The following is a 24,269-nucleotide window of genomic DNA, read 5'->3' as shown; positions in this document are numbered from 1 at the left end:
GGCATTTTTCTACAGTATTGCTTCAGACCATGACAGCTACTCACCTGAATCCAAGTTATATAGAGGGAGATAAAATGGTCCTCTACAGGCGAATGCAAATTTAAGTTCAGGCCAATTCAGAAGTATCCTCATTGCAATTAATTCAGACAGATCTTTCCTCTGCAGGGTTGAGTTGAATGTGTGGGGTTGAAAACAGTTCTGCAAAAGTCAACTACACAACTTCATTAGAAGCCATCTCCCACCAATTACTGTATTTAAAAAAAACAGTGAAAGAATTGTACACACACATACCCTCTTAAACATTTTTTTTTTGGGGGGGGGAACCAACCCTTTTGACACACCAAGAAGAGACATAGAATCACCAAACAGGCCTGGAGAGAAATGTCCTTCCTCCTAAATATCGCTAGGAAAAGTTGAAGGCAGCAGGAAAAGAGGAAGACCAGACAGAGATGGGAGTAACCAGATTACTCTACTGTTAAAAGTTAACTGTTCAACTGTTACGAGTTATAATGTTACACATATTGTACGTTCAGTCATGATGTTTTTCTTTGTATTATATTACAAACTTCAGTGTAAACTGCCATTAGCCAAAAAGGAGGGTGGTCTATAAATATAATAAACCAACCAACAAAGAAGCCCACAGGTTACAAGACCTGTTAACAATAGGATTTTTTGGAGGACATTATATTTATAGGGTTGATATAAGTCGGAAGCAGCTTGATGGCAATTCTCTCTCATACAAGCAAACTGTTTAGTGTCAGTTTCATCCACAGGAAACATCAGGTGATGTTATGCCAGGAAAAGCATCAACTGTCCACATTTAACCTTTATTAAAGGGACAGGATGTTCTTCTTCAGGCCTTCTGGCAACCGTATGGGTAAGCCTCACATGATCTGGCATCTAATTTGTTGGCAGAAATGTCAATGAAATTATGAAGGCAGGAAAAAGTGAAGTGTGTACTGCAGCTGATGGATACTCTGTGAGCTCTTTGGAAAAAAGTAATATTTTGGCTAACTTCACATTTCCGTTTGCCCCTTGATGGTGTACCAAGCAAGATTGCCTTGATAGTCATTGCAGTGGGCCAAAAAGGAAATGGTCTGTAAAGAACATGTCTTCCACCAAATGGACCTTTAATCAACTCTTGTTCTCTTGGGAGGAAGATGCCTTAATTACTACACTTTTTCCTAACATTTCATCAACATTGTTTGTTATTTAAGTACAGAATAATAAAAGTATAATCATTACAAATAAAACGAATGGTCACTTTGGCTGAAAATAAAAAAGATAAAGATGCATCTCTAAGAAAATGAACTAGTTAAGGATCCATTCAGGAATGCCATGGTGATATAATTGAACAATGGTCTAAGCACAACTATGCTTTAAAAGGAAACTAGACAGATTTGTGGAGAAGAGGGCCATAGGTGGCTACTAGCCCAAGGAACTGGGGAGTCTCCGTATCAGGGGCACTAAACCTCTAAAATATCAAGACTGGGAATCAACATTGGGGGGAGGGGTTTGGCCTCTGCCTTGTTTGCCCTTGAGGCAACTGGCTGGCCATTGTGTGAAAGGAGATGCTGGATTAGATGGACTGCCAGTCTGAAATAAAGACTAAATAAAGATTAAATGGGAAAATGGGACATTTACTGAATGGAATTTCCAAATAAATATAATCATATGGCATTGCCTTTGCAGATAGGCATTGCTGGATTTCATTTACATGGCATATGATACTAGTGCAATGTAAATAGAACCACAGTTTTAACTCTGCATAGGTGACTGCATGAAAGGCACATCAGAAAATAAGGAGACATGGAATAGAATGTGAGACAAGTCTGGATACTGCTGGGACTCCAGAGACCAGCATCCTCTGGCAAAAGGGAAATAATGTTCTCTATAAACAAGTTAGCAGTAGTTTGAGCTCCCTCTCCTGGGAGAAAGGACAGTCTCCAGAGCTAATCTACCCTTTGCATGCAAGCTACAACTCACGGATTCCCATTAAAGAGGGGAAGCCAGAGGAGATCAGAAGCTGGAAAATGGGGAAGAGTACAAATTGCAAAACCCTTTCCTTGCCTACCATTATGAATAGTTCTTTAGGCAGCTTTCTTACCAGGAATTGAATTAAACGTGCATTTGAAACCTGTGGAGAATAGAATCGGTAGGGAAGGAGTTACATAAACAGCTCTTCCTCTTTAAAAGGGGCCATCTTTGCATGCGACATCATTTGGTCCTTACATAATATCTGCAAAGGCTACAGCTTTTGGCACAGTTTTGGCATAGTTCCCTATTACCTGTAATGTTTTCCTGCCCATTCATTCACACTGGTTTGTATATACAGCCCAAGCCCATGATGATGTTCTTTGCCAGAAATGCAAAATTATGCACAAAGCAAAAGCTCCAGGATGTTAGCACATGGTTTAAAACAGCATGCGCAGGGGTGGCGTCAGCATACCTGGAGGTGGGGCACCTGCCAGGACCCATGACTGTCGGTCAGTCCTACTGCTGCTCACCAGTGTTCTTCCCTGCCTCCTGCCTGCATGTCCTCCCCTATCTGTTTGCTTCAATTGCTCCAGCACCTGCCTTCCCAACTGCCCAGTGTCCTTGAGGGAGGGCATGTGGATGGTGGGCAGTGAGGACTGTCCTGGTGGCCATTTCAGCAGCACTCACCCCTCCATACAAGTGGTGCAGCACATGAGCATGAACAACAGGATGGACTGGAACAGGTGGGGTGTGCAAAAGGAGGCATGAGGTGGTGAGTAGATGGAATTCCTTGGAGCTCTATCTGCCCAGTCAACCTGGAACCAGCCCGCAGCATGCAAATTAAGTGTTTGCAGAACAATTCTGGGAGGAATTTATTTTTAAGGTGCAAAGAATAGGCAGACACTGGCACAACAATGCAACTGCTACAGAGATTTAGTGCTTTTGTTCATTACCTGTGTATGGCTATTTACAAGCTCCATGAGCTAAAGACCAAAAGGTCCTGTCCCCACAACTTTCAAACTATGGCATGGGGAGCAGGATAGAGGATGGGAGAGCCTTGTATGACTGTAAGCCAGTGCGGTGTGATGGTTGGGATGTGGAAGCCCCAGATGTGACTCCCCTCTGGGCACCCCTGGGCCCAGTTACACACACTTCCTGCCTCACCTACTTCATAGTTAAGGGGGGGGGATAAAATGGGGAACGAGAGAGACACATCAGCCACTTGGGAGCCCCACTGGGAAGGAAGGCTGGGTAAAAATGAAGTGAGTCTACTGGCAGTTTGTATATGTTTCCTGTGCTGGGCAGGCACAAACAAATATTAGGCTACGTGTAAACGTGTTCAAACTATATGGTCACAGCCTATCTTGTCTTCATCATCCATCCAGTCTAAATAAAACTGCTCTCTCCTCACCTGAGAGCTACCCCTGTTTAATTTCCGCCTGTAATCCTTGCGGGGGGGGGCGGTGTAAAGGCCGAATAGTACAGAATTAAGGCACAGCTGGAAAAACGAGGGCCATGCAAGCCATTAAGGCGGAGGGCGCCATTTCCCACCCCCATCTTTCCCAAGCAGGGAGGAAGACCCTCCGAGGCGGCTCTCGTTTCCCGCGGGCCCCCCAGCCTTCCGCAGAGCTTAGCACGCAAAGGGGGCGGGGGCTATTCCGGGCCTGCGGTACTGCCCTCCTTCCAGAGGGGGGCGCTGGGACGGAGTCCAGGCCGTGCTGGCCGCTCTTGTCCTTCCCTCCCCGCGTCTCGCTGTCTCGGGCGGAGGATGTCGCTCCTGCACCAAGATGGCGGCGGCCAGGAGGAGCCTCCCGCAGAGTGTGAGCGACCCAGCCCTTTCCCTGGGGAGGGGGGAACCATAGAGAGGAAGATGTCCCCCCACGCATGCCCCGGTTCAAAGCCCAAGGGGGGTGGGGTGCAGAGTCTTTTCTTCTGGGCGGGGGGCGGGAGACTTAGAAAGATGTGGGGAGGGGGAGAGTAGGAGAGGGCACCCAGTTGCCTGTAAGAAGGGGAGGAGGGATGCCCGGTCCTCGGGCTGCCAGACCAGTGTCCCCACCTGCACTTCCGACAGCAGGACAGCGCCGAGTCCTTTGGTAGGCACGGTTTTGTCGTGGCGTGCGTGTGTGTGTGTGAGTGTGAGTATTGCCTCTGCAAAGTGAGGTGGTTCGTCTTCTCCTCGCTCCTTTCCTAGCTAGCTTTGGGGATGTAGGATACGCGTAAGGTCGCTGTTGCCAGGCAGAGGAGTGAAACGGGGAAATGCAGCTCGTCCGGCAGTTGTTCTGCTGTAAGGAAGGAAAAGTTGCAACCTGGCAATATGAATTCATTTCCTCAGGGAAGGAAGTTTATGCTTGCAGGAACAAAGAAAGGTGGATTTCTTGACATTTGGATTTTCAGATAGTTAGCTGCTATAGACAGCAAGCGAAGTGGAGGGGCGGGGTTTCCGTACTTGTAGCGAACGCTGACAGGAGCTCATGGGAATTGTAGTCCATGGACATCTGGAGGGCTGCAGTTTGACTACCCCTGAATTAGACTTTCCCAACCTTTGTACCATTGAGAATCCCTTGAAAACATTCTTCAGGCTTCAGGAAACTCTGGAACTGATGTTAGCAGGTCACACTTTCCTGCTACATCCCTGGAAGTGACAGCATAGAAATATGTTCAGAGGATTTACGAACAGAACCATATCAGCTCTTTGCTCTTCTTCACCAAAGAGCCTGCAGAAACAGGATTGAGGCAGGCTTATGCTGCTTCATCGCCTCCACCCCAATGCCAGAAAGAGGGCCGGGAGCAGGCCTATACCTCTCCCTCAGCCCTCTCCTCAGTTAAGTTAAAATGACAGTACTTACATCTCTGTATTCCAGTTGCTACCACGTGTGACAAGCCTTAGCCAGCAAGGATTTGTATCTCTTCTTTCCACCCTTTCCAGGCCCATCATTGGCCATGGGGGGGGGGGGTGTTAACATACCACAAATAATTTCTAATTTAAATAAATAAATAAATATAAATAAATAAATGTCTATGTCTATGTATAAATTAACCCTTACCCAATGTTGAGCAAGCCTGCATTAGATGCTGGTTGAACGTGGGTGGGATTAGTAGAAGTCTTTTCACCTTTTTGTAGTCCCCTGTTTTAAGTGGCAACTGAAAGGAAATCTCCACCTGGGTGATCCTGATTCCTGCCTTTACTAGAAACTGTACTGAAGCTCTTTCCTGCTGTTACTCAGGAGCAGCTATCAAGTTGGACAGATGACTTGCCCCTCTGCCACTTGTCAGGTGTGGGTTCATCCCCTAACCGTTCATACACTGCAGATGGAAAAGGAACAGAAACTCACCCCTTGGAGGATAACTGGCTGAAATTTAGGTAAGTTGCCTGAAGACAATATTAGCAGGCTGTATCTAGATTAAATATTCCATAAATAGAATAGACCTGAGGAAGGGGTTCTGCAGCCATTTCAGTCTGGATCCTTGCCCATTCATTCTAACAGCTTCACTTTAACCTGATCACATTTATTACAAGGTCCTATGAGTCTGGTTGCTTTTCTTAGGCTTTGTGGTGAATGACCCTGTCTTATCCTCTCTACCCTGACCCCTTTTGGCAGGGGTGAGAACAACTGCTACCTGTATGGAGTCTTCAATGGCTATGATGGTAACCGGATCACGAATTTTGTGGGAGAGAGGCTTTCTGCAGAGCTCCTCTTGGGCCAGCTGAATGCAGATCATGATGATGCTGATGTGCGCAAAGTCCTGCTACAGGTACTTGAAATCTGTCTATGCAGGTATCAGGAGTAAACTGCTGCCCCTCTTTTGCCACATAAGAAAGAGGAGGATCTGTGTTGCGGGGGGAGTCAGTATATTAAGTGGCAAAAAGTACAATCTGGTAATATCCTCAGTTTGATGTCATACCTTGCATCTGTATATTGTTGTTGCTGTTGGCAAAACAGTAAAGACAGTTCTGCATTAGGTTTTCACTTTGCCTCGCCATGATGGATCAGACAGGTGTGGAAAAGCAAGAGTAACATGAATTATAGATAAGTCAAGCATGAGGAGGAGATGGGACTGTAGTAGTAATTGTAATTAACATATTGTAAAAACTTACATTGGGTCAGGCCAGTGGCTCATCCAAAGCCCAGGTGCCATCAGAAGGTCCACCAACACTCTTGTCCTCCCACTGTTGTCCCCCAAGCACCAAGAATACCGAGCATCACTGCCCCAGACTTTGTGTTCCACCTGTATGTTGTGACTAATAGCCGCTGAGAGACCTCAGCTCCATATGTTTGTCTAATCCCCTTGAAAGCTGTCTGTGCTTGTAGCCACTACCACTTCCTGCAGCAGTGAATTCCACATGTTAATTACTCTTTGAGGAAAGAAGTACTTCTTTTTATCTGTTCTAAACCTACTCCTCATTAAGTGCTTGCAAGTTATAGTGTTGCGAGAAAAGGGGGAAAGTACTTCTTTCTCAACCTTCCTTATCTTGTGCAGAATTTCGTAAACCGCTGTCATGTCACACCTCAGTCCTCATTTCTCCAGGCTAAAAACCTTCCTTCATAGGGAAGATGTTCCATCCCCTTAATCATTTCAGTTGCCCTTTTTTGTACCTTTTCCAGTGCTATGAAAACGTTTGAAATGCGGTAACCAGAACACTACATAGTATTCCAAATGAGGCTGCATCATAGATTTATACAGCAGCATTATGAAACTGGCTAATTTGTTTCCCATCCTCTTCCTAATAATCCCCAGCATAGCAGTTGCACACTGAGTTGACATCTTCAATGAGTTATCTACTACGACTCCCAAGATCTCTCTGCTGGTCAGTTACCACCAGTTTGGACTCCATCAACATATATCTAGTTAGGATTTTTGGCTTCAGTGTGCAATACTTTGCAGTTGCTCATAGTGAATCAATTTGGTCGTGTTGATGCCCACTCACCCAGCCTCAGTAGCTCCCTCTGGAGCACCTCACAGCTTTCCTTGGTTCTCACCACCCAGAACAATTTAGTGTTATCCACAAACTTAGCCATTTCACTTTTTGCTCCCAACTCCGAATGAACACGTTAAAAAGCACCGGATCGAGTACTGAGCCCTCCATTACTCACTGCTTAGCACCTGCCAGTGTGAAAATTACTCACTTATACTCATTCTCTGTTTCCTGTTAATTAACCAGTTTTTAATCCATAAAAGGATTAAAGTTCTTTGGAGTGAGTGAGGGACCATTGGTCTGTTGTAAAAGCTCCTGAAAAAGTTTGTGAAACTCATACTAGTTCATAAGTACTGTGCAAGAAGAAATACTTTTGATTGATTCCTTGTAGATGATTGTGCAAAAAATGTTGTTTTTTTAATAATGTATTTTTATGTTAACCTTCTACTGGACACCCTCAGGCTTTTGATGTGGTGGAGAGGAGTTTCTTGGAGACCATTGATGATGCTTTGGCAGAAAAGGCCAGCCTTCAGTCCCAGCTTCCAGAGGTAACACATCCTCTTGATCTTAAGGAAGCAATCCTGGAAACAGGGAGCCTTAACTGTAATATTTCTTCCTTGGAGAATCCTTGAGACCTACTGGTAGAGCCCAGAGACAGGGGGCATAGTCTTGGCCCATTTCCAGTGTTTATGTTTCAAATTGCTACCTTCATTTGGTGCCACTTATTGTTGGCCTTTAAGGCTCTTCATGACAGAATAGCTAAAGTCCTTACTATTCAGAGTTGGTTTAACTTTGCTAGGGAGAGCTAAAAGATGTCATGAGGACCGGGAGCTTATTCAGTCACTTTGTACTATATGCACAAATTTAGAACCTTGGATTTCTCCTCTAAGTAATCTGGCAAAATTCAACCCCCCTAGTTTGACTAAGGGGAATCAGAATTCCCATTTCACCAGACATGATACAGAAGAAGAGATTCACTCATTCGCTAAGGTAGTCAAACTGTGGCCCTCCAGATGTCCATGGATTACAATTCCCATGAGCCTCTGCCAGCAAATGCTGGCAGGGGCTCGTGGGAATTGTAGTTCATGGACATCTGGAGGACCGCAGTTTGACTCTCCCCTGCACTAAAAGGACTTAAATGAACAACTCATGTGCTATAGATGACATTTGGCTCCCTGAATGTTCTCTCCAAGGACCACTGTACAGCAGTTGTTTAGAGATGAGCCTTCTGAAGGCACCAAGAACATTTTATGATTTCTGCATGAAGAATGTACCACAATTGGTCCCCTGATTATTTTCAAGCAGGCTCCCGTAACGTTGTGTTCTAGGGGGTGTCTCACCACCAGCTGCCATCTCAGTACCAGAAAATCATGGAGCGGTTGAAGGCTGTAGAAAAGGAAATCTCTGGAGGAGCCACGGCGATTGTGGCGGTCATTCTTAACAGCAAGCTTTACATCGCCAATGTAGGTGTGTGCCTCTTTAGCACTGTTTTGAATTGAGCCTTTTCGGAGTGCAGCATTGAGCAATGAAGGAAAGGGCAGTTGCATTACTTGATTCTCTCTTTTTTTAAAGTTTTATTTACTATTAATAATAGAGTGGAGGAAAAAGATAAAAGAAAACTGCATTACAAAAAGGAAACATAAACATCACCTTATTAAAATCTCAATCGCCCTATCTAATACAAATCTAAAGGTCTACTTACTTATATAGTCTAAATAATCATGCCAGTGATCTTGGAAGTCTTCAAAAGGTCTTCCATTTACCAAGTTTGTTAGCTTGGCCATTTTACAGAGTTCTCCAATTTTATCTCACTAGTCATAGGTAAGTCTGAAAGTTTCCACTGTTGGGCGATTAATATTCTCGTCTACACCATAGCGTGGAAAAAAATTTATTTAGTTTTTCTAGTAGTTTTTCAGTGAAAACACTTAACAGCAAATAATCATGGGAAATTTGATATCTTTTTTAATATAGCATGAATTCCAATCCAGAGTTTTTTTAACTTTTGTCACACGGCCACCACATGATAAATGGAGCCTATTGTTTCATAGCATCTCAAACGTTTTCCATTAGAATGACTGGACATTCTGCTAATTCCTTTTGGTGTTGCATACCATCTATAAAACATTTTATACCAGTTTTCTCTCAGTGCTTGACATTTTGTAAGTTTCACACTCTCCCCCCCCCCCCCCATAGTTGTTCTCATGACTTTATTCTGTACATGAGACATATACCTCTTAAAGGGCCACTGAAACAGGCTGACCTGACCTGGGTATAAACTGCACAGAGCTTTTATTCCAATCCCAGGTCGATTCAGTCCCTGTTGCGATTTTCATTTTGATTTTGGGCAATTTAAAGTTTCCTTCTGCAACAAGCAGGATTGATCCGGAGTGACTCTACCTTTATTGTGTGATATCTTAGAGTGCTTTTAAATCTCAATATTTTAAGATTCGGATTGAGAAAGCAGGCTGTTTTGAATCTGGGCTCTGCTCCGTGGTAGAGAACCCCTGATTGGCCAAAGCCAAAGAGGAAGACCCGAGTTCAAATTGATCTGAATTCAACAGGATTGACAATGGAATAAACAAAGTAAATGCAGACTCTGCCCTGGATAGCCCAGGCATACCCAATCTCATCAGACCTCAGAAGTGAAGCAGGGTCACACTGTTAGTATTTAGTACTTTCCAAGGAAAGTGAGGGTCATGACGTGGAGGCAAGCAATGGCAAATCACCTCCAAATGTCTCTTGCCTGGCTGCCAGACAATCTTGTAGGGACTGTAGGAACTCCTGGTTATACTACATGCATATGCCATGTGATAAATAATAATACAATAAATACTGAAACGGGCTGCAAGTACCTCTGTCAAGTAATGCAGCCTCCTGGGAAAGGGAGGGAAAGGCTTGAAGCTCCTCTAGAGCCATAATGGTAGTTTGTATGGAGGGCATCTTTTCCCTGCTGGCTCTCTTTCCCCTTTTCAACACCTTCGCATCATGCATTTCTTCTCCACAGGAACGAACCGTGCCCTCTTGTGCAAATCTACAGTGGATGGGTTGCAAGTAACACAGCTCAACATGGACCACACCACTGAGAATGAGGATGAGCTATTCCGATTTTCCCAGCTGGGTGAGTAAGTGGAGATCCTGGCCTTGACACTCAGATGAATCAACAAAGAAATGGCTGCCTACATAGGGTCTGTGGTAGGTTTTTGCCTGCAGAGTTTTACTGTTGTTGATGGGTTCTGTGGTTGGCAGGGTCAAGCCAAATTATGCCAATATTATAGGTGATGATTGACCCTCCTGTCTGCTCTGCAGGGAGTACAATTGACTGGGCTTACAGCCCTAGTTCAGATACAGGGACCAAGCAAATAGCTTCTCATCCATGACATTGACTTGGACAAGCCACTATGTCTGAGTGTGAGCTACTTTACAGACTAGGTCTACATTTGCTAGATGTGATTACAAGGATCCAGTGATACCTGGTTCAGAGCCCTTGGGATGAGATAAAAATGATGTCTAAGTAAGACAGCCTTTCTTGAATTTTTTGCCATCAAGGAACCCGTGAAACTTTCTTCATGTTTCGAGAAACCGTAGAAGTGGCACGATCATGCAGAATATGGTTGGGAAGCATAGCTGTGTCCATGCCCACCTGGTCCCTCCCCTTCCCACCCCCTTCAGGCCCATCATTGGCAATCTTGGGAGTGGGTGGCTTGACATTACCATTTTTGGTCATATCACCTGATAAATGTTAACAATTTTTAAAAAGATATTAAACATTAACTAACTCACACCCATTCAGAAAATGGTCCTTCCAGGGCCAACAAGGAATCCCAGAGTTTCATGAAATCTTGGTTGAGAAAGCCTGAAGTTAAGCGAATAAAATCCATACCCTCGCTTGTATCCACTGCGGTGGAACAGTCACCCTCCTTCTGCCTCAGTGGTCTTTGTTGAAGGAATGTTGTGAGCATGATTAGAATAGGGATTATAAAGGAGAGCTAAATAACAACCATCATAGGCTGCTATGCATCAGTTTTTATGGGATGTCCTATAATATTGATTCTTGCTGCTTGCTTCTCGGTCCTTCCTAGGAGTTGGCTCCCAGAAGGGGCTGCTGGGCCACTCCAAGGCTGTTTGCTTGTGAGACTCTACAAGGGCCCTCTTGTACCCTGTGCTGTTTAACACAATAGCGAGAGCTGGTGCGGTATAGTGGTTAAGGGAGTTGGACTACTATCTGAGAGACTCGGGTTCAAATCCTCCGCTTGTGCCATGGAAACTCACTGGGAGACCGTGGGCCAGTCACACTCTCTTAGCCTGACGTTTCTCACAGAGTTGTTGGGGAGAGAGGCAGGATACAAATGAATTAAATTGATAACTAAAATGGCTGAGGTTATTTGGAGATTTGGGGTGAGATCATCCGTGTGCTGGAGGCTTGGGGTTTGTGAACTTGAGTCTGAGGTCAGTGATTGCCTGGAGGTGGATGAAACTTAATCCAAGGAGGAGATCAGTAAACCTTAAAATAAATGTACAGCCTGTTTGGGGTAGGGTTGTCCTCCGGAGGTTCAGAGTCTGAAATACCTAAGAATCCAGTACCATTGGTGGATGCTCATGGGATGACAGGATCCAGGAGTGCTTTGTTCCAGCGATGCCCTTTTCCTCCAGAACGTGGACCTAGCCATGCTCATTCATGCACAATACCATCCAGATTGCATTACAGTGGTGCACTGTACATGAAAGACTGATTGGAAGCCACAACTGGGCAGAACAGTATTTTCCAGAGCGTTAAACGGTTGCGTGCTTGTTCCCAGTTCTAGTTTGAACCTTAAAAACCCTACATCAGGGGTAGTCAAACTGCGGCCTTCCAGATGTCCATGGACTACAATTCCCATGAGCCCCTGCCAGCATTTGCTGGGAATTGTATCATGGGAATTGTAGTCTATGGACATCTGGAGGGTCGCAGTTTGACTACCCCTATCCTACATAATCAAGTAAGGACTTTCCAAGCAAATTGACCACCTGAGAGATCCTGTTCTGTGATCTCGTGCCATCTGCAGTGTGGTGGGTTTTATGCAGTTTAGGGCTGCTTCAGTCAAGGGGGTTGACTCTGGAAAGCCTTCCCCAAAACAGTCCACTTGGCCCTCTTCCTTCTTGTCTTTTAGTAAACAGTGAAAACCTGGTTGTTTCAGAAGGCCTTTGGGCTAAGTGATGATATTGGCTACAGGTAGCGGGCTGATTTTGATTTTGTTTTGTTCATCTGCCACTTTGAGTCGATTTTGGATCAAGAGATGGGTAAAGACTATTTTAAATAAATTGATCTTGAAACCCGCAAATGTTATGCCTTTTACAGTATTTAGCCACACACTAGAGTTCACATGAAGATTACCATTGTGCAGAGAACTTGTCTGTCTACAACAGATTATGCACTGAGTGTTGATTATGATTCTCCTGATCAATTTTATTGGCTTCAGGGGCATACATTAAGGTAACAAATGTAGGCAGCCATCTTAGGCCATTGTAGAAAATCCAAATAGCTGAGCACCTTTATTAGAACCAATTAAAAGTCACCACATGAGAGAACAGCATGTTAGGAAGAGTTCAGATCAAAGGGCCAGCTAGTTCCACTTCTTGCCAGAGACTTCTAGGAGGCCTGCAAGTAGGGTGTAACTGGCTTTAGAGTTTCACAGAACTCTTTCTCAGGATAGATGCTAAACAAAAAAAGGGAGGGAGGAGAAAGTGTGTTGCTTGTGAAGGGCGTGGAAAAGCCCCTCTTGCAAAATGTGACCATCTTCAGATGGGTTCTGGAAGCTCTTTGCAGAGTGGTGCCATTAGCTGATACAAAAGATCTCAGTTTCTGAGACCAAAAACACACACACACACACACACAAAAGGAGGGGGGAGGAGGAGGGAAAAAAGAAAGGCTGCTCTGGAGTGCATGCATCTTCTTTATTGCTGTCATGAGTAATTACCCCTCTTTTCCGCCATTCTTTGTTCAGTCCACTATCTTCCCTTATTTATTAGATTTTCCTTCTCAGTTGATGTCTCTGTTTGGCTGGAGGCGGTTTCCAGTGCTGGAATGCAAATATAAGAGGCCTGGCACATGCATCAAAGTCAACTAGCTGATTCTTTATCTGGCAGGTTTGGATGCAACGAAAATAAAGCAACTAGGGACCATATGTGGGCAGGAGAGCACTCGCCGCATTGGAGATTACAAGATCAAATACTGCTACAGTGACATTGAACTTCTCAGGTGAGGCAAAGGTTTCTGCCCCAAGCTGTTACTTTGAAGGGAAGAACTTCCCTTTTGGTGGAGTTCCCTGCTCAGTACTAATGCTGCTTTTTGCTTTGAAGTGCTGCAAAATCCAAGCCTATCATAGCAGAGCCTGAAATCCATGGAGGGTACCCCTTAGATGGAGTGACAGGCTTTCTTGTTCTGATGTCGGAAGGACTCTACAAAGCTCTGGAAGCAGCTCATGGGCCTGGGCAAGCCAATCAGGTAAGAGCTCCAGAACAACTTTAAACTGCACCTGGGGATTTCCTTGCATGAAGTGCGATCCGTCCTGTGCACTAAGATATAGGGACACTTGTACCTATGCCATCTGGAGAATGCTCTTTCTTGGTTCCTGTTGTTTGCCCTGGATAGCAGTGCCAAAGTATTTGATGAAGGGAGCTTTGACTCTTGAAAACTTATCCCCCCTCGTAAATCTTGTTGGTCTGTGTGGTGCTACTGGACTCAGACCTAACTGTTCTAGGTAGCACCAGGGCTGATGAAAGACCCTCGTAGCAAGCAGCTCGTACACAGCTGGAAGGGTGTTCAGAGACCTCGGTCACGTGGGTGGGCAGGCCCTGTTTTGTATACTTCGTTCACACGGAGGAGTGGATGTGCGTGCTCACTTGTGGACCAGTTCTGTGGTTGTGACCTATGCAGCCAGCCCATATCTAAAGGGCTGTATATTCTTCGTAACCATTCTGAAGTATCTTTCTATACTCCTCTCTCCAGGAAATTGCAGCCATGATTGCCACTGAGTTTGCCAAGCAAACTTCACTGGATTCGGTAGCACAGGCGGTTGTGGATCGAGTGAAGCGCATTCACTGTGATACATATGCCAGTGGCGGCGAACGGTCCAAGTTCTGCTCTCGGCACGAGGACATGACGCTACTAGTGAGGAATTTTGCATACCCCCTGGGTGAAATGAGCCAGCCCACGTTGACCCCAACACAAGGTATGGGGGGAGTAAATAGTGTGCAAGAGGGAGGGGGAGAGAGCTCTGTTCAGGCAGTAGCCGTCTAGGGCTGGAGGGTGAACTTTTCATAGCTCTGAAGAAATTGACACATCCCGTTGAGTCTTGAGTGAGTGCAATGCAGAAGCCAAGAGAAGTTGGGGAGCTTTGGAAGCAAGTCATAGTTCATGGGAAACTCTCATACCATGACATTGGTTTTTAAGGTTTCCCAAGCTTCTCACCTGTCCTCATGCCATGGGATGTTTTCATTCCACTCCTCAGGAGGCCGAGTGTACCCGGTGTCAGTGCCATACTCCAGCAGCCAGAGCACCAGCAAGACCAGCGTGACGTTGTCTCTCGTGATGCCTTCCCAAGGCCAGATGGTCAACGGTGCTCACAGCTGCTCCACACTGGATGAAGCCACACCAACTCTTACCAAGTAAGCATCCCCTGATGTCTTCTGCTTCGGGAGGTGTATTGTGGTCCTTCCAGTTTGCAGCAGTGGCTTCATGCTCCTAAAAAGTTGGAAATGTAGCTGGAATAAAACAGCAGTGAAATGCCAGGAGTCTTAGTTGTCACTAAACAATTACAATGAAGAAGCAAGCATGTATCTAATTGTGTGTGTGGGGGGGAGTTTGGAAATTCCTAGGGAGTATCTGCTAATAGCGCTTCAGAGGGAATATAAATGATTAACACAAGGAATGGTACAATAAAGGGGAAGCACCGTAACATTAAGCATGTTGTACGTAGTGAGAGATAAAATTGGTTGAAAACTCCTGTTTTTTCCTGTCTTTTAAGGTTTCCCTGTTCCTAATCTTTTCGTCCTCTATCTCTTAGCATGCCCATGCCTGGATTCTAGCACGCCCCTTCCCTCCCTTTAAAAAAACATGTTTTAGATGTTCAATCCAAATTGTAGATAATGGCAGACTTGGAGCTTCTAGCATTATAGGGTTTGTTTTTATTTCTGTCCATTTTTGCCCTCAGTACACCAAGCTGCAACTTTCTTAGGTTCCTTCTTGGTGATACCAGTGAAGAAATCCCATATTTGTGTATTAATGCTAATGAAATAAATGTATGATCTTTCCTGATTTACATAATTTATTCTAAGTATGTGAGTGTCATAAGGGTGTCTTTTTACATGAGAATTTTAGATATAAGCATGAAAATGTGAAATGTCAATGCAACCAATGTGTTTTGCAGAGAGCCAAGTCTGGCTTAAAATGGCCTAATTGCAGGATTTGGGCTACTTAATTTGTGAATGTGTTGCACCAGTTATGACCTTGTTTCTGTAATGATCCAGGTAGGGACAGGCTGAGGGATTAACCATTTATACTACTTGGAACAGACGAGGGCCTCTGATTATGTTTGCTTGGGTCATTTGTGATGACTGACATGAACATATGTCTCTTTCTCTCTCTATGGCTATCTGTGCAGTCAAAGCCCCACTGTGACCCTCCAGTCTACCAACACCCACACTCAGAGTAGCAGCTCAAGCTCGGATGGGGGCCTCTTCCGTTCCCGCCCTTCTCACTCTCTGCAGCCGGATGAAGACGGGCGTGTTGAGCCCTACGTGGACTTTGCAGAGTTCTATCGCCTCTGGAACATGGACCACAGTGAGACGGGGGCACTAGCTGTGTCGTAATCCAGGAAGATCAGCTCCTATGAACTTCTGTAAGGTGGGAAAACAGGGCCTGGTGAGGGAGGACTAACCGATCACCCAGTGATCGCATTCTGCCTTGAGGCGTGATGCTTTGCGGATGAGATTAAGGTTCAAAGAGATTGCCAATGCCGTTTTTTCCTCAACTTAGTCAGGACCCCCCACGCACACACATCAACCCCTTTGGGATGATGCCCTTGTGCTGACCCTGAAGACGCTGGAGTGGGCTGTGAATCTTTCCCTATATCTTTAGTATTACAGTCCGCCAACAGGACTGGTGCGGAGAAGACCAAGCCTGTCAAAGGATGCCCCTGCATGTGTGTGTGTGTTTGCCCTGTCGCTCAAGATTCGGCCCTGGGAATACTTCATCGGGATACTGATTTAATGCCATGAAAAATACCTCTGTTTTACAAAATAAATTATAACTTATAGCTTCTCTTCGTCTTTATGTGAAACTTCTTTCACTTTAGTGTTGTGATTTTGAGTACCCTTAGATAAATGTAAAGAGCTCAACAACCTAAGTAAAACTCTGAATGGGGGTGAGGATTCCTGGCTCTAGTCAGCCATGGGGCTCATTTAGGAGAACCAGTCCCCTTGTGCGTTTGGTGGGGGGAGGGCAGGATCTATTCTATCGTCAACAATAGGTTTTGGTGTCCTAGGAGGTGAAGGTTTAATCAGAGAGGCAATATGGCTGGGGTCTAGTTCTCATCATGTCCTTTGCACCAAAGCACTGAAACTATCCCCTTAAAGTTGGGAGAGGGAGGAAGCATCAGTTTGACACTGGATCTAACCTGTCCTCCGTCTGTCCTAATCGGAATAGTTTTGGTTTAGGCAATAGCCATCCCACTCTTGTTCGTTCAGGGTAAAGCCATTAGAAAGGGAGGGGAATTCGGTTTCCTGCAAAAACTCTTTGACAACTTGGAAGCAATCTGATCCCATAGATCTAGTTAGTGATACGGGCAAAGCTATCTGGTTCCAGTTGGAGGATGGGAATGGTGATAGCTGAGGACAGACAGTCAAATCCAAATGCATTGCATTCTGTGCACCAGTTCCGTTCCTTTCATATTTTTGCAGTTAAGCCAGGCAAATGTTTACCCCATAAAAGCCTCCCCGTTCTCCCTCCTGACAATTTTCTTGGGTTATTGAGAAAATATGAAGGTAATGTTAAGGGAATTGCTGTTGTATTATCAACCTCTAAGTAAGGTATTCCCTCTTCCCGGGAAAACCCAAAAGGACACTGCCATGTTTTCCTGAGCTTGATCATGATGTGTCAACCCTCTCAAGGCATCTGGGAACAGACAGTCCGTTGAGGGAGAGAAGCAGCAGCAGGCCCCTTTTAACCTGGAGGCTGGGAACAAGACCCATCCTGTGTTTGTTTAGTACTGCCGGCCTAGAGGCTGAGAAGGGTGCCGTTGGCACCATGGAACCAAAGACTTCTCTTTGCCTGGAGGCTTGCTGCTGAAGGGAAGGGAAATGCAAGTGCAGTGGATCTGATTTCAGGGGCAGCGTAAGGTTGGCCAGACCAATGTATAATTCATAGTCATTTCTGTTAATAGCAGGAAGCCCTGGATTACCACGGTGAAGACGGCTGCCTCTGCTCATCTCGTTGATCTGTGGGGAGTGGGAGGCTTTTCAAGGCCAAGAAATAAACGGGATAAAGACTGCCCAGAGAGGTTTTGAAACTGGTGGGATCCACTTAGTGGTACGTAGAGAAATGCCCCCATGTGACCACCACTGCATTTGAAAAGTCAAAAAGGGGGACAGGAATCCAAAGGACGAAAGTAAGAATAAGTGTTCCCAGCTCTTATATATTAAATATAAACAGCAGGAAAATCCAGATCACATTTGTTATGCTCAAGAAATTGTCCAGTGCCTGTTTGGAAATGGATACTGTTTTCCCAGCCACAGGCTGATGGAAGAAAGCCAGTGAGGGTTAGGATCTAGAACAGGCCAGGAGAGGTTCAAATTCCTGTACAGCCACAACCAAATCACTGAATGTTGCTGAGCCAGCCACGGTCTCTGAGCTCAACCCCTGCCCCGCAGAACGGCCAGAAGAAAATGAGGATGGAGTGCAAGGGAGCCACATATGCCTTCTGGACCTTCTTGGAGGAAAGGCAGGATAAACACCAAGAGCTTAGGATCAAATTCATTTTATTCATACACTTAGATTTTTAGCTTACTTATTCCCAGCCTCTGACAAACAGGAGATATGTCAAATGCTTGAGGCTTTGGCTAAGGAAAGCCACAATTATAAGGCTGCTGGTTGGAGCATCTGAATGTCACCCTGCCTGAGGGTGGTGGTCAGTAGGAGAGCCATGGGTACTCTAGCCCTTCTCTGCTGATCTGAACTTGGATGGGATTGATGTCAAACCCATTAGTAGTGGTTGGGTTAGGAATCCATCACCAAACTGAGTTCAGCTGTCTTGCTGTTGGCTTCCCAGAATCCCTTCCAGGAAAGCTGCTTGCCAGGCTCTCCGTTCAAGCTGCACCCTGTGATACAAACACTGCAAAAATTGTGAGGGCTACTAAGCTTCTTTTTCAAAGGAAGCCGAGCCAGAAGATGGCAGTAGTAGAATAGGCACAAGTTCAACCTGATCTAATTTGCTGCAGCTTGGAGTTTGGGGATAGATGTGCTACACTGGCTATCAGTGCTGATCTTAGCCCTTAAAGCCCTGAGTGGCTTACATCTGATAACTTCAGGGTGTGCTTCCTCCTCTGTGAACTGCTTGCCCTTTTCTAGGAGATCAACTAACGTCCTGCTGCAAATGTCCTCTGATGATGAGTTGGTGTCCATGAGAACCCTTCCAGAGTTGATTCATGCAGCATAGGAATATAAAGAGAAACTATATTGCAGGGGTGGTCAAACTGTGGCCCTCCAGATGTCCATGGACTACAATTCCCATGAGCCCCTGCCGGATCAGACCAATGGCCCATCCAGTCCAACAGTCTGTGTCACATAGTAGCCAAATCCCAGGTGCCTTCAGGAGATCCCCCAGTGGGGCCATAACTCCAGAAGCCCTCCCACTGTTGCCCTCCAAGCACCAAGGACACAAAGCATCACTGTCCCAGACATAGCCACAATGTATAGATGGAACCCTGACAGCTGTTGATGGACCTCTGTCCCACGTGTTTATCCAAGGCCTTCTTGATGTTGTCTGCTCTTATAGTTGGCAAATTATCCTCCCATGGGTGTCATGGCTTCCTTTTTTGGTACCTCCAATAAACAGGCTTTGTTGAGCTTTTAAAAATGCTTTCTGTACACTGCTTTGGAAATTCTTGAAAAAGGTACTATGAACAGAGAAACTCACGTAAGCAGCACGTGTGTGTCAGGATCAGAGATGGGTGGCCTCAACCAGCATAGCGTGTTGTGCTGCAGTTTGACAGTACCTGACCGAAGAAATGTGCTTTTGGTGCTTTTACCTCTGGTGATTCTTGACTGCCAAACAGATGCATTTGGCTCCACTGTGCTCAATGTGGTTTAGCAGCAGCCTTACACCTTTTGGCCTCTGCTTGCTTTTTGTTGACTCAGAAGTGTTGACAGATTCACATCACTGCCTCTTCTGGATGAGATGGGGGCAATTGGGTGTGATTAAGCAAGCTGGGACTGTTTCTTCACTAATTCCTTTGAACCCAGCAAGGAACTGGTGTGAAGAAACTATAGAGGTGGGGGAAGGAATCCTGCAAGAACAGAGCCTATTGTCAGATGAGACCCTATTGTCAGATGATTCTATGCTGGAAACCAGTAACTGATTTCCCAACAGCTTTTTGTTTGCTTTTTGCATTAATGATATTACAACATAAGAGCACTGGAGTAGTGTGTGCAGTTCTGGAGGCATTTAGAAAAGGATGCGCTCTCAGAGAAGTGCGACGAGGATGATCCGGGGCCTGGGGACCAAGCCCTATGAGGAAAGGCTGAGGGACTTGGGAATGCTCAGCCTGGAGAAGAGGAGGTTGAGAGGGGACAGGATGGCTGTCTTTAAGGATTTGAAAGGGAAAAGTTCCTGTTGGCAACAGAAAATAAGATCTGTAGTAATGGGTTTTAATTGCTTCTAGGACGGCCTTGGATAGATATTGTCCCCCCCACACACAATTAGAGTAGTTCAGCAGTGGAATCAGCTGCCTAAGGAAGTGCTGCACTCCCCCTCACTGGCATTCTATAAGCAGCAGCTGGATAGATACTTATCCAAAATGCTTTAGGCTGGTTCTAACTAGTCTTAACATCCTGTTTCACACAGTAGCCCACCAGTTTCTCTGGTGGGCCAATAATAGGGCCTAGAACAGGGGTGGCCAAACTGTGTCTCTCCAGACACCCATGAACCTTTATAACATTTTACCCTCTGGCATCAGGTGGACTTCAGTCCCATCAGGGGTCTTCGATGGAACCTGACTAGGCCTTTTAATATTCATGTTAATCTCTGAGGAAAATTAGGGTGGTTTGCCTCACATCTCTGCATTCGGAGAACTGTCCCATTTGTTCCTACTCTTACTTTCCTGTCACTGAACTAGCTTTTTATCCCTAAGAAAACCTGTCCTCTTATCCCACGACTGCTACATTTACTCAGAAGTCTTTGGTGAGGCGCCTTGTCAAGAGACCTTTGAAAGTCCAAGAATATAAGGTCTATCAGGTCACCATTGTCTCCATGCTTGTTCGCTTTCTCAAAGGACTCCCAAGGGTTGGTGATGCAGGACTTCCTTTTGAAGAAGCCATGCTGATCTTCCTTCACCAGGCTTTATTCCTCTTTATGCCTAAGAATTCTGTCTTTGATTACAGTTTCTGCTAATTCTCGTGGGACAAATGTTGAGTGGACTAAACTGCAGTGGCCAGAGTTTCATGGCCTGACTCCCCCACCCTGAGCACACTTGGTTGCCAAACTTGCTTGCCTCTCATCCTGAGATGGTTTGGCACTGGAGCTGTGAGCAACACTTCCTTGTTGGGTGCTGTTGTCCCGGGCAACGTGTATATGCTCAGTCAGTCACATAAGCATTTTAGAGAGCACCCAAATCCTTTTATGTATTTTATATTTCTGTCACCCTTATGCCATTAGGCAGGGCTGAACCCCTCTGTTATATGGGGAGGAGGGAAGGCTGAGAGAACAGGGGTGTGGTTAAGGCAGCCTGATAAGAGGGAGGGAGCTCAACTGAGAACTGAGACTAAATGCAGAGAGATCCCAAATTCAGTGTCCCTGTGGATTTTTAAATATAAACAAAAGCAGTTTTCTTTTGTCTACGGTGTGGATTAGGAAGAAGGGTTGAAGTCTCCCACCATCGGTCTCCCAATGCAATCCTCCCCCCTTGGGCTTCTATTTGTCCTATAGGAAGAAATATTCAGGTAGCATTTCCCAACTTTGCTAAAGACAGATTAGGTCAGGGGTAGTCAAACTGCGGCCCTCCAGATGTCCATGGACTATAATTCCCATGAGCCCCAGCCAGCGTTTGCTGGCTGGGGCTCTTGGGAATTGTAGTCCATAGACATCTGGAGGGCCGCAGTTTGACTACCCCTGGATTAGGTGATCCTGTTTAAGGCACTTTCCCTCAGTCCTATGCCAAGTAGATGAGAATCACCACCATGTAGGTGCCTCCCCAGTTGCTGGAAAGCTGATTTGTACAGGAACTAAAAGGTATTCAAGAAACTCTGCCTAGAAAAATGATTTATGCATGTGTTGGGCTCCACTACTAAGATATGACCCTTCAGCAAAATTCCTCATTTCTCTGTGTTCTTGTTATGAAAGTCTTTCTAACTAGTCATGCAATCTAGGTCACTGAAGAGTAATTGGTTCTTGACAGGGCGGGGTGCATGCTACCCTTCCAGTATCCATGTGATTTTCATTGATCCTCGGCTAGTCCTCTTTCACTGTCACATTTGTTATTGACTGTAGAGGTTCTGCTGCTTCACAGTGATCACACTACATCACTCAGCTGACAATGGTTTATCCATTCCCTTTCACCTGTCAAACCTGTGCAAAGTATTGGCCCAACGTGAGCAGCAAGAATTGCACGTCAATTAACGCTAAGAGGGTTTTTTGCATGTTTGTAGTTAGCATTTTTTAAGAGCCTCTTGTGGCGCAGAGTGGTAAGGCAGCTGTCTGAAAGCTTTGCCCATAAGGCTGGGAGTTCAATCCTAGCAGCCGGCTCAAGGTTGACTCAGCCTTCCATCCTTCCGAGGTCGGTAAAATGAGTACCCAGCTTGCTGGGGGGTAAACGGTAATGACTGGGGAAGGCACTGGCAAACCACCCCGTATTGAGTCTGCCATGAAAACGCTAGAGGGCGTCACCCCAAGGGTCAGACATGACTCGGTGCTTGCACAGGGGATACCTTTACCTTTACTAGTTAGCATTTTTGAGCGACAGATGATATTGTCACGGTCATTGAGCCCTTCCAGAGCCTCCTCTCAAAGCTTACTTGTTTCACTTATTCCGTAGTACAGGGGTAGTCAACCTGTGGTCCTCCAGATGTTCATGGACTGCAATTCCCATGAGCCCCTACCAGCAAATGATGGCAGGGGCTCATGGGAATTGTAGTCCATGGACATCTGGAGGACCACAGGTTGACTACCCCTGCCGTAGTGGGCTTGCAGCATGCTTGTGAGAAAAGCAGGACCATAAAATTGAGAATTACTGGCATAAGCAGCAAATGTAGACTACACAGCCTATGGTGCATTTCAGCTGCAAAGGAAATAGTTGTATACTGTCAGAAATAGGATGCAGGATGCTGTAAAGGGAACAGCCAGAATCTGATACCCAGAAGCCCTACAGGTGCTAAGTGCCCCTCCTCAGTTTAGCAGAGCTCTTAATTTTATCCTAACAGCCTGGCATACCTATACTTCCCTGATCAAGTTAGCATTTGTTCTTTTCTCCATCATGATCGTCATCAGGTTACAGTGGATGAGCGATAGGGTTGTGAGTGTCCTGCAAAGTGCAGGGGGTTGGACTAGATGACCCAGGAGGTCCCTTCCAACTCTATGATTTTCTGATTTTCTGATCCCCAAATAACCAAAAATCTCTGAAACCCTAAACATTACAGTGAGAGTAACTCATGTAAAATCTGTGACTTTCCTAATTTAGTTGGAGCACAGATTTGGTATCTCTGTAGCCCACAATTTGGACACTTTGCATACAGGGTCCATCACACCCCTGTATCAGCTGTTCATTAGGTGTGGTGCTAATGTCTAATTAACGAATCTTATTTTCACTTTAGCTCAGTTAAGTTGGCCAGTGATTAGCAGCTTTCTGAGACAAGAAATAAGAACTGTTAAAAACAAATTAAATATAGGTCAGGCTATGCTCACCTCCCCAACGTAATTGCCTACTTAGTAAACATAGACATTAACATGTTTGCGATAATAGCATGGAGGGATGCATTGATGTGGCACCATAAAGAACAAGGAGAAACGCCACTTTCAGTGCTGCGGAAGTCTAAATAGTGATACCAAAGGGAGAGTGTGGGTGCACTGCAGTAAATAGGATACTGCTGGAGATGCATGTTTTAATACCTTTCATTAGAGAGGTACAAGAAGAGATCAACAAAAGAGGCGATCAGATTTCCCAGTGCGATTCCAAATATACCGGATATGTAACAAGCACACAGGAGGGGTGTACCCCAACCACATTTTGCTCCCGGGAAGGCTGGAACACAGCCCATGAATGCAACGTGAGGAAATTCAATCCTACTGAAAGACAAATGTCCTGTGCAGGAGGGAAGAAAAACAAAGGCACTGCTGCACAGCTGGGGACCGCTTTTTAAAGAATGTGCCAGCCAAATAGGAAGCCTGCAGGGCAACGCTGGTGCAGAAATACCCACCAAATGCTTTCCTTCATAGAACAGTTTGATGCAATAAGTAGCCGGGAAAGAGTGGGTGGCAGAGCGGGTGTTGTGCTGTTCTCCAGCCTGGAAAGGAAAATGCAAATTGATATCAAGGATCTGAGATGGAAGCACTAAATGTTTGTAATCTAAACCAGATGCCGCTGGAGGGGAATGTTGGCACTAGGAGGAAAAAGGCAATCTCAGAACACCTTTTGGAGACTGGCGGTATTAATCAAGAAAACCTCTTAATCCCAGGCTGGAATTGCCAGCTCTGGATTGAAAAATAATTGGAGATTTAGGGGACAAAGCCTAAGCAGGGAACAGATTTCAATGGAATATAAAACCATAGAGTCTTCCTTCCAAATCCAGTTCTGGATTGAAAAATATTTAGAGATTTAGGGGACAGAGCCTAAGCAGGGAACGGATTTCAATGGGGTATAAAACCATAGAGTCTTCCTTCCAAAGCCACCATTTCCTACGGGGGAACTGATCTCTGTTTCTTGGAAATGAGTTGTAACAGCAGGAGATCTCCAGCCACCACGTAAGGTTGGCAAACCTATCCCAGGCCCCTTTCTAGACCATGAAGATTAATGTGCCCCCAGGCAAAGGGGATGTTATGGCATCATGAAGATGGATTAAAGAAGCCAGGATTTTGCAAATGGGATTTTGGGCTGTATCAAACAGAGTATCGTGTCCAGAACACAAGAGGTGATG

At 45.4% G+C, this 24,269-nt stretch overlaps 1 protein-coding gene across 1 annotated transcript; it reads left to right on the top strand.

Annotated features, from left to right (window-relative positions):
• Window positions 1-3,675: 3,675 nt before the first annotated feature.
• TAB1 (TGF-beta activated kinase 1 (MAP3K7) binding protein 1) lies at window positions 3,676-16,190 on the top strand. The gene is made up of 11 exons (XM_077339460.1): window positions 3,676-3,797; window positions 5,202-5,338; window positions 5,577-5,730; window positions 7,354-7,440; window positions 8,221-8,359; window positions 9,897-10,010; window positions 13,016-13,127; window positions 13,229-13,373; window positions 13,878-14,100; window positions 14,380-14,536; window positions 15,532-16,190. Exons 1-11 carry the CDS (start codon window positions 3,765-3,767, stop codon window positions 15,737-15,739), a joined length of 1,509 nt encoding a protein of 502 aa, XP_077195575.1. The 5' UTR covers window positions 3,676-3,764; the 3' UTR covers window positions 15,740-16,190.
• Window positions 16,191-24,269: the final 8,079 nt, after the last annotated feature.

The sequence above is a fragment of the Paroedura picta genome, chromosome 5, assembly GCF_049243985.1.
Source record: "Paroedura picta isolate Pp20150507F chromosome 5, Ppicta_v3.0, whole genome shotgun sequence".
In the NCBI taxonomy this organism is placed as follows: Eukaryota; Metazoa; Chordata; class Lepidosauria; order Squamata; family Gekkonidae; genus Paroedura; species Paroedura picta.
Note: the sequence above shows the minus strand (reverse complement) of the source record. Positions and strands in the feature narration are given on the sequence as shown.

Bases quoted from the DNA above. Each gene is read 5' to 3' on its own strand.
- TAB1 (XM_077339460.1), top strand. From the start codon at position 3,765: ATGGCGGCGGCCAGGAGGAGCCTCCCGCAGAGT. The intron at 3,798-5,201 runs GTGAGCGACCCA...GCTGTTACTCAG, and splicing joins GGAGGAGCCTCCCGCAGAGT to GAGCAGCTATCAAGTTGGAC. The intron at 10,011-13,015 runs GTGAGTAAGTGG...TTTATCTGGCAG, and splicing joins ATTCCGATTTTCCCAGCTGG to GTTTGGATGCAACGAAAATA.